This window comes from Ictalurus furcatus, chromosome 26, assembly GCF_023375685.1.
Source record: "Ictalurus furcatus strain D&B chromosome 26, Billie_1.0, whole genome shotgun sequence".
NCBI lineage: Eukaryota > Metazoa > Chordata > Actinopteri > Siluriformes > Ictaluridae > Ictalurus > Ictalurus furcatus.
In genome coordinates this window covers 9,194,384-9,205,116 of record NC_071280.1, presented here as the reverse complement: position 1 = coordinate 9,205,116, position 10,733 = coordinate 9,194,384, and the positions used below count along the sequence as shown (strand labels likewise).

Here is a 10,733-nt window from a genome sequence, read left to right as displayed (position 1 = left end):
TATTATGGGTTGTTCTCTGGTTACAGCTTTCAGGGATAATAATCTTTTGGTGGAAATTGCAAGTACTTCAGCTGCTGAACCACATTCTATACTTTTTTCAACGGCCACTTTTGTGTCAGTAAAGAAGCATATTTTCTCCTTCATTCCTGCAGATTATCGTAGTGCTAGTTTCGTTAGTTTCAATTTCAATGTGTAGTGCTTTATCAGACTTTTTCCTTACAAATAGTCCTGACTTTAATGCCACATCTATCAGCTTTTTGCGAGACTTTTCTGCTGTGTCTGTCCACATAAAGCTGTTTCCCTTTGTCACATCAAAAATCGGTTTTTGCTATCTTTGCAAAATTGGGGAAGATTGTTCCAATGAAATGTAGATGCCCCATGAGGCTCTGTACATCTCTCTTATTCCTCGTTGGTTTTTCTATGAGGTTTTCTAGGTTTTTTTTATGGTCTGTGATATACCCTTAGTTCTTCCTGTTAATGCAAAGCGTAGGAAGTCTACTTCATTTTTACAGGCTTCTATTTTCTTTAGGCTTGGTTTGAGGCCTGCTTCTATAACTCTCCTAAGTATCTTGTCTAAAGTGTTTAAATGTTCTTTCTCTGTCTCGGTTATGATTAATAAATCATCTATATATACTGTACAGTTCAATCCATTTAGGGGCATTCATTTAACCTTGAGGCAATACGTTATAGACGTAATGGGCACAGGTGCTCCTGTTCAACCATGTGGGGATCCCGAAGGACAAGATAAAACATGGTTTATTGTCCAAAAAAACAGATTGCATACATTTTGAACTGCTAAATTATAATGCTGTATATTGTGAAGATTGAGAGTATTTTTTAATATTATCAATCTATAATTTAATTTTAGCAGGTTTGCCTCACAGATCTATGATTGGGGGTTTTATTCCCACCTCTGCCCTGTGTGCCTGGAGTGTGCATGTTCTCCTTGTGCTTTTCCTCTGGGTATTCCTATTTGCTTCCCCAGTCCAAAGACATGCATTGTAGGCTGATTGGCAAGTCTAAATTGTCTGTATTGTGTGTGTGTGTGTGTGTGTGTGTGTGTGTGCATGATTGTGCCCCGATTGTGGGGTTGGCACCCCATTCCCTGCCTTGTGCCCAGAGTCTCCGGCTCCTCACAACCCTGTGTAGGATAAGCAGTACAGAAAATAGGTGGACGGATGGAGACCTATCAGCCTACACTGTAGTTAAGTCATCACTCTGAATTGTGTTCATTGTGGTTTTGCTGTACTGATTTAACTGAATGTAACTGATGTAACAGAATTCAACAAGGCACAGTTAGTACATTGCAATTTGCTAGGTCTTCTAAGCTTAATCTTTTATTACAAATAAATCATCATTAAAGGTAAGAGGCCAGAAAAAAGGCAGAAAACACTATACTATTACAACACTATACTATTTTTGTCAAGTTCTTTCTGGTAATTATCAGAACAGCCATGATACTTGGTTTCCTTTAAAAAAAAAAAAAATTAGAAAAGTGTAGCACAAGTATTAGTATAATTTAAAAAAAAAAGAATAATATTAGTACAATATTAGTACAAATATATGCATGTCTATTGTAAAGTTAATGTTAAAAACCACAAATTATATACACTTATATCAAATCTTATAAAACTCAATCATGTGTGCATTTAAAAGCTTGTAAGACACTACTAATTTTTTTACTCTTAGGGACAAGAAAAGGATTTTCAGACATTTCAGATGAAACGTATAAAAGAATAAACGTTCAGCAAAAATTACACGTTTTAACTAAAATTAACTAAGAACTCCTGATATATCTTCAATCTGAAAAACTTCAGAATGTAGCATATCTAAATAAACAACAACCGACAAACATGTCCTTAATGTCCAAAAGGCCTCTTCTGTGAAATATAAAAGCTGTTTGTGTAGATCAGTGATGTCAGTGGTCAAATGTAATTAGCTGATAGGTTGATTCAGGTGTTAAACTAGAAAGGATGTAAAACCCTGCTATATAGTTTTACAAAGTAACCCGTTGCTTTAAACAAAGTTGCTGAGTTTGTCTTGAGCAAGGGTAAGACGGTCCGTGCGGTTCTGCATGTCAATGCGGCGTCTGCTGACATCCGACTCTTCACGCAAGGCATCGGCCACATTGGCACCGTCCATTAATCCCAGCATCTCACTGCACAGCAGCTGAGCGGATTCCTTCAGCATGAAGTATCGGATCAGCATGGGCACCTGGTCAGCCAAGCGCTGCACCACGATCTGTCAGGAGAGGGAAAAATCTCTATAACTCAAAATTTCCAGGTTTTAACTTAAATGTTTAATGGATGTGTATTTTTCTCATCTCTTGTAAAACATTAAACATTTTGTAGATTAGTTTTGGTCACAATGATGCATAGCATCAAATTCCAGAGGCAAAAGTCTACATTAGGAGATAGAAAGCAATGTAGTTCAAAATAATATTAATACAGTAAGTATTTATGAGAACTATTTTTTAATAATTAAAACTATCTTAAGAACAGAATGTTTTCAGGCAATATATTTGATCTGAGTATTATACATGCTCTACTGTTTAAATATATCTATAATAATAATTATGAATGAAGCCAAATGTACTTTTGGATTTGTGCATATAGATCATTAACCGCTCAACTGCTAAAATATACCTCGTAATACGCCTGCAGCATAACAGGATATTTGTTTCTGTTGTCAAACCCAGCAAAGTTGTCTTCTGAAGCATTTTGTCCCTCAGCAGAGTGAGTCTCATTCAAGGCCTTGAAGTAGATGCCATCTTGAGTATAGACCAGTTGCTCCATCTCAAACTGCTCCATGAGCCTTTGCTCCACCTTGGCTTCCTGCTTTGACTGAATGTTGTCGATCTTGTTCTGGGATATTAATTGTAAGTACAGTCAGGTCCATAAGTATTTGGACAGTGATACAATTTCATAATTTTTCATATTTTTCAAATGGAAATGGGTCACTTGGGGTTTATTGATCTGACTGCTGATAGATGTAGGAGGATGAATTCTGAAGTGTTTAGAGCTATACCTTCTACTCAGATTCAGTCAAATGCTGCAAAACTGATAGGACGGTGCTTCACAGTACAGATGGATAATGACCTCAAAACCTACCACGATAGCAACCCAAGATCTTCTTAAGGCAAAGAAAATAAATGTTCTTAAATGTTCAATGACATCAACTCAACTGAGCATGCTTTTCATTTACTAAAGACAAAACTGAAGGCAGAAAGACCGATAAACAAGCAGCAACTGAAGGCAGCTGCAGTAAAGACCTGATAAAGCATCTCAAGGGAGGAAACTGAGCATTTGGTGATGTCCATTGGTTCCAGACTTCAGGCAGTCATTGACTGCAAAGGGTTTGCTTCCAAGTATTAAACATAATCCTAATATTTTCAATGGTTAGTTTGTACAATTACTTGTGAGCCTGTGAAAATGGAGGGACTGCAAAACTGGCTGTAATTCCTAAACAGTTAAAGCAATTAAAGCTGAAAGTCTACACTTCAGTCACACCTTGATTACTTCATTTCAAATCCACTGTTTGTAATTACAAACATTGTCACTGTCCAAATACTTATGGACCGGACTGTATGTGATTACAGAGCTTCACTATGATTGGACTGAACTGTTTCAGAAATATTTCACACTTTCAGGATACAAATGCTTTATAACTTAAAAATTATATTTACCGTAGCAACACACTGGAGGAAAGGGTAGTTGAGGAAGCAGGTTTTGGATACATCTGAAAACTCTTTCTGAATGGTGTCTGAAACACACAAGATTATTACAATATATTACTACATTCACCAATGCTTTGTTTTCTTGTGGCCTTTAAAAGGCATTATACAACATGTGGCATTTTTTCCTTATTCACTTCAAGAGATAAAAAAAGAGAGGCTGGTGAGACAAATTGCTATGATATAATAGTAATAAAACACTTTTGGTTGTGCTGTTATTGAAGACTTAACCTCAGTGGTGGTAACAGTAGCTCTGCTTTGCATCATGCCACATCTCACCATCCCAATGTTGGTTATTTTCCTATATTAACACTTCCCAGTGTTTTATTCCTTATGCACCATTGTGGTAAATTTCTATAAATAGGAACTGTCTGATCTGATGTCATCTTGCCACACATTTTTAGAGCTGATCAGAAGTACAATACATATATAATTATTGAATCTTTTTGTACGTATCATAGATGTCTATATATGTCCTATGTGTGATGGTACACATAATATTGTAAATATTATTTGGTCTAAATGAGATATTCCTATTCCCAAACTTGTCCTTGAAAGCTCTTGCTCCAGTATACTGTACATTAGTCAAGTGCGAATTGCCTGGTTCATTTAAACTGGAATCTGAGACCTTATAAACTTAGAAGAAAAGGATTGCATTCATCAGTGGTGTCAAAAATAATGGGCTGTGAGCCATTACTGGGCTGATGAAGGTTGTAATCCAGCAAACCAAGTGAACATAAAATCTAAACTGATGGAAAGTTAACGAATGAAAGTCGTGAAGGTTAAGTGGTGGAAACCTACCTCTGATGACCCTGAGTGTCTCAATAGCTGGTCCTGTTAGCTGGATCGCAAGCTTCTGCACCACCATCTCAAACACCTTGTAGTTACTGAACCCAGGCAGTTCACGTCCTCTGTGCTTCAGGTCATATTCACTCACCACTTCCTGGACTGTTTTGTGGACTGCATTGGGTTTAAAATTTGACCAAAAATCAACTTCCCCATCAGTTCCCATCAATAGGCATCATTTAAGTAGAGTTTCCACAAGGTTATTTTAGCTGCTCTAGACCAATACTAGCCAAAGTCTATTAGAAGTACTTGCTCCTCAATGCCATAGTTTGTGCTTTTTTAGAAAATATATTTTGATGCTTGAAAATTACTAAAATGATTTGGCATGGCTTCTGCATATGAGGACTGTGTACTCACATGATGCCTTTGTGTTGTCAAGATGATCTTTCCACTTTTTGAATTCAGACCGAAGCATTACAAACAAGTTGTCATTGCTGACCACTTCCCCAGATGCCAAGCGGTTGATCTTATCATTAAATTTTGTCAAGGTCTGAAAGAACAAGCAACCATGAACAAGATATAGCCAGGCTAATATAAGGCTCTGGATTTAAAAAAAAATTACACACATCAATAAAAAAGATCTTCCTCTTCTGTGGGTCCAGCGGTGGACCAGCTTCACACTGACTTAGCTCTTTTCTCAAGCTCCACAGCTGCTTCTTGATCTCCTCTGAGATCAGAGGTAACGATTTCTAAAAAAAAAAAAAAAAAAACCAACAAAAAAAAACATAAACAAACAGCAAAATTAGATCAGAAAAACTACAATTGCTGAGCTAATAGTTTGTCACACAGCCTTTGACAAGTATGCCCATTGCAGTCATCATGTAACCTTCGTGTTTCCAGGTCTGCATTTTTCCACAAAATTCTTTTTTAGCTCAGACTGTAGAGTCATGTAATGTCATGTGTTCATGTCTATCAGATAATTACACAGAGTGAAACATCTCCTACAGTTGAGCTTCATTTGGGCTTATATTTTTCAGTCAGTTTCACTGACATATCCATAACATTTCAGCAGGGATTTTAGATGGCGCATGTGAACAGTCACAGGTGTAAGGAACATGAATAAGGTAAATTAGTTACTCTGTTATTCTAGCTATAGATGTTATATTTTAACCCTACCATCTAATATAATGACCAGCTGTCAGTGGGGATTGCTTTTGTGTTATCTAGTAGCCCTCTGTAGTACTCAATCATTCATGACTGCCTTTACTGATTTTCTGCACATATTGGCAAACTGTTCTACCTTACATTAAAACACAATAATAAGGAACAGTATAAAAAAAGTGTAAAAAGAGCTGTAACATACTTTGATGTGATCAACCAGGTCTTGAGTCAGTTTGCTGGCAAGACACTGAATAGTTGCTTTCTCCTCGTACAACAGGCAACTGGAAATAAAAAAATTACCGTAAGTTCCCAGTTATTATAAGTGGGTCAAATGTCAAAAAATTAACAAGTTCTTCATACTTGAAGAATTCATGATGTCTGAAGAATTCCTTCTCTACTCGAGTGGCCTCAGACAGAGAGATTTTATCATCAATTTGCTGTTGGCCACGGCACTTAACGATGACATATCCTTTGCTTAAGGGAATGACCTGATTTCGGACTATATCCAAGATGTTTTTCTCTGTTCCTCTGTCTACAAGGTCTGGCTTTGTGAGAATAGCTGTTAGAATAAAAAAGGTATAACAACAACAACAACAACAACAATAATAATAATAATAATAATAATAATAATAATAATAATAATAATAATAATAATATAGCTGCAATTTGGACCATTCTCGCTTGTTTTAAAGAGTTATGCTAAATCTAATGGCTTTATGTCAAGTCGTTGCTTAGATATGGCCTCACTTCCTGTCTGGTGACTTTGCAATCAAATTTGTTACAGACTAAGCATGCTGAATATCAAAAATCCATATTTTTTTAGAATGCAATGGTTAAAATTTCACAAGGATTAGACAAAGTTTCTAGGTGAAGAAGCAAAAAAAACAACAACAGTTTTTCTTAACATTCAAAATGGTCGACTTCCTGATTTGTAAACCAAAACTCAAGAACACTCAAGTTACATCATGAAGACTTTTACTACTTTTGCTAATTTATGAAGTATAGTACCCCTAGAGGTCGCAATAGAGTGGAAATTACCATCATGGTATCTGTTGAACTAAACATGACCCAAATAACTAGAGGAAAGTGCACTCACATTACTACAATGCTGCTTGGCAGAATTATTATTGTAAACATTTTGCTATGGCTGAGATTGTCCTCTATAAGTGTGCCAAATTTTAGTGCACAAAGCATTCTATGGGCCCACATAGAAGTATAATAATTATATCTACATTATTATTATTATTATTATTATTATTATTATTATGATCATCAACAACAACAACAACACCAATAATAATAATAATAATAATAATAATAATAATAAGAATAAGAATAAGCATAAGCATAATAAGCATAAGCATAATAAGCATAAGCATAATAAGCATAATAATGTTGCTGTTTTTGTTAAGTAGCTTGGTTGAAACTTTACCCAATGTCCTTTTTCCTTCAGGATCCACTTCCTGTGCCATTTTCAGAGCTTCTGTGGTTGCTATGTCAACATTACATGGGACCACTACCAAATTTATAGTTTGGTCCTTCTCTATATATTTCCGTATGAGATTTTTGATCTAGACAAAAATTAAACAAGCAAAGTTACATTAAATATCCTTAATATGGTTAGAAAAAAGGGTCAAATCACAGTTTACACTAACCTGATGTCCTATGTCCTCCGGTTGACCTTTTACAGGAACTCGGGTAATCCCAGGGAGATCGATCAGTGTGAGGTCACACACATCAGGAGCCATGATCTCCAGAGTGATGAGTTCATCACAAATCCCAACACCTTCTCCAGCCAGCTCATTCTGGGCTGTTAGAGAGATGTAAATAGTATTAAAAGAATTATACATGTAGTTCTAATGATTTATGATAATGAGCTTCATAGAAAGTGATAGGTTAATCCTCCTATTATGTTATGGGCCAATTGGACCCATTGACACATTTAAGATGTCTGAAATACTGGTCAATCTCTATATTTCTCTTTGAAATTTTTTGACTTTCCTCATTTAGGGTCATGAACTTATATGCAAATATTTCTTCTTATGGCTTGTCTCGGACAAGCCATAATAAAGGTTTACTCTTTTAAGCTGTTCTTTGCTGTTTTTGTGTATATCTGTGGAAGTCATTTTGACCCATAACATAATGGATGTAACTTTTTTTTCCCAACATAATAGGAGGGTTAAAAACTGATGGATAATAGATTTTTTTTAATTCAATGTAGAAATCTTTCTTAAAGCACACCACTGGATAGAAATTCTAAAGCAGAACCTGACAGCAAGGTTCCTCTTTCAGAACCATAAGAAAGGAATTTTATCTGTTTGTCTTTAGCTCTTTATTTTATTACTCCCAGTAATTTTACCAACCTGCTTCAACGTAGCCCTCAACCAGTGATGGGTCATCAAACTCAATGAATTGTTCGTTGTAAGATATTACGGCTTGCCAGTGAACACCACATTTAATCTTCCTCAGCTTTAACTCCAGTGGACATCTTGTCACAATACCTAAAGTTGAAAAAGCACATTATACATCAGCTTTAGTTTCCTACTTCTCCTAACGTCAAACAGACAAATTTCACCCAAAGTGCTTGTGTGTAAAAAAAGAAGTGAGAATGTTGTGGCTTGAATTTTTTTAAACTGTCAAATCCTAGAAAAATGTATCAAATCAAATGTGATGATAAATCAAAAGTAGTAATATATGTAATGTAATATATTTATTACTCTGTAAGAGAAACGAGAAACAACCCACCACTTCCTCTGGGCAATGGCACTCCAGATAGTGCTTCCAACACAGAGCTTTTTCCAGAACTCTGATCTCCAATTACAGCTATAGTTGGCAAAGCCAAATCTTCTTCAATTCCAATCAGTCTCAAATAGTCAATCAGATCAACATAAGGACGGACCCTCTCCTCTAAATGGCTATGGAAAACCCCTTCCATTGGTTTACTGTGGATAAGTAAAAGGCATCACGTTTTATAATCAGTGTGACAATCACACAAGTTGATGACTGCTTGATCACATTAAATTCACACTGACCTCTTTTCCCCAGTATAAGCAATGCCTTCATAGCTTCCTTGTTCACTCTCCATCATCTAGGAAACAAATTCCATATGTATAGATATTGTAACTTTCCTTTAATGCTTTTTACAAGTAGAAATAATAACTTTTAGTACTTTCACAACATAGAAATGAAGGTATTTTACTTACCTAGCTGTGTACAGCAACTTGATTTTGCAAAGGCTCTATGTATGTGCACACACCCAGAAGTCATATGCCATACCTCTAATGTGGATGTGGATGGAGAATTGTAATAAAAAACGCCCACATTTGTGAAATAAGTTAAGAAACCAAAAGTGAAACATATGAATATCTGGATTTTCCAATATGTCCTGTTTGGACTTTCCAAGTTTTAATTAGGCCTCTCTAATGTGTGACATTACTGTTATCACTGCAGTTGATGATTTTCCAGTAACAGAATGTCCCAAAGGATTTATTTCTTTTGTAACCACACTAACAAGCTAGTTCCTGTTATCGCATTATAACAGCTATAACATTATAAATAGTTGTTCCCACACCAGTCTCTCTTTTTTCTTTCTCTTGAAATGAACAAGATAATTATATTACAGAGAAACAACAACTCCCCCTGTCCTGAAGATTTTCCTGTTTTAGGAAACTTAAAGTTACTGTTTTCCATCTGACTGACTGACATAAAGTGCAAGAGACACAAAATATGCTAAATGAACGTCTCCTCAGAAAATTTCACCACATCAGCACATTTTTGTTCAGTGTCTGTCATACAAGTCCCAGTGTAAGTTGAGCTATAGACACAAATGCATATTAAAGTGCCTGCATTAATATAAACCTGTGATGTGTATTACAGGCAGCACTACTGTCAGCTGTTAGAGAAAATGAATCAACACCTTTTGACCAATCAGATTGGAGAATTTAGTATTGTGGTATAATTAATAATAAGTTTCAGCTTGTAAAATGTTGGAGTACAGCTCTTGGTGGTGAACTCAGAATTTTGTAACCTATAGTAGAAACAGGTTTTGAAACTGGTAGAAAGTGTATGAACATTCCATGAGCTCTACCATTTCCATGAAGCAGTGAATTGGTAAAAAATTGGTCTGTCAGCACCCACCAACCAGTTCTGAGTTAGGAAATGTATTTATAGGTTCAAGGTTGTAACACTACAAAATGGGGGAAAAGTACATTTACAAGGCATTGTGTGTATGTATGGATAAAATCTGACATTACCTCTAACAGACTTCAGAGTCTCTACAGCTGGTAGTCTGAGGTTGTTTATTAAGTGTAATCACTAAATGTTATCAGCTCTCTCCCATGGTGTGCCTCAGACTATTTCCACTATGCGGGCACATTATTCCTGACTTCAATTTGACCAAAGACAGAATATGACTCAGATTTTCCAACATGGAATTTGTGTTATGTGTTTGGCTCAGTTGGTAGAGATGTAAAATTGTGACAGTAATAATGTATTAATGAAAATATGAATCATAAGAATTCCTTGTATATCTTATTTTCTTATTTGATTAGAATTCCCAACCACGTTACAGTATTATAACAGTATTATGTCACTGACACTCATTCTTCTTCTGCAACTGCTTTATTCTGGTCAGGGTTCAATCATGACTCATAAAAACTGGCTGTGGTTCAGTGAGTCTAGTGTTTTAAACATGAGTCATCATGTCTTCTCTGGCAAATTTTCGTTTGTTTTTGTTCTTTGCAGCCAATCACGTGCATTAATGAAAATTATTGACCTGAAAGCAGCTCAAGTTTTCACAGACATTCATATTTTTTCACAGACGTTCATTTAACCTTGCCTGTCTGATCTGGTACTGAGGTAACAACAGAATGTTAAAAGATGACTGAACAGAAAAGTAAGCTTTTATTCTCCACTTAAAACAGATGCCTCATTTCTTCAGCATCCATGACATTAGTCAGAAGTGGTTATGTGACATGCCACTCTGAATCAAAACATAACCACTTTAAATCATTTATTAATATTAATAAAATGCATACCTACAGATTAATTAATA

General features: G+C 35.7%; 1 protein-coding gene across 1 annotated transcript; it reads right to left on the bottom strand.

Annotated features, from left to right (window-relative positions):
• Positions 1-1,303: 1,303 nt before the first annotated feature.
• LOC128602143 (interferon-induced GTP-binding protein Mx3-like) lies at positions 1,304-10,017 on the bottom strand. Its single transcript, XM_053615725.1, has 14 exons — positions 8,884-10,017; positions 8,713-8,768; positions 8,426-8,622; positions 8,044-8,181; positions 7,336-7,490; positions 7,113-7,251; positions 6,041-6,239; positions 5,883-5,961; positions 5,146-5,268; positions 4,937-5,069; positions 4,535-4,693; positions 3,686-3,762; positions 2,646-2,864; positions 1,304-2,241 (listed from the first exon to the last, which is right to left on the bottom strand). The coding sequence occupies exons 2-14, from the start codon at positions 8,766-8,768 to the stop codon at positions 2,017-2,019; spliced, it is 1,899 nt and encodes a 632-aa protein (XP_053471700.1). The 5' UTR covers positions 8,884-10,017; the 3' UTR covers positions 1,304-2,016.
• Positions 10,018-10,733: the final 716 nt, after the last annotated feature.

Bases quoted from the DNA above. Each gene is read 5' to 3' on its own strand.
- LOC128602143 (XM_053615725.1), bottom strand. From the start codon at position 8,768: ATGATGGAGAGTGAACAAGGAAGCTATGAAGGCATTGCTTATACTGGG. The intron at 7,252-7,335 runs GTTAGTGTAAAC...ATTTTTGTCTAG, and splicing joins CGGAGGACATAGGACATCAG to ATCAAAAATCTCATACGGAA. The intron at 3,763-4,534 runs GTAGGTTTCCAC...TGTGTGTTTCAG, and splicing joins GACACTCAGGGTCATCAGAG to ACACCATTCAGAAAGAGTTT.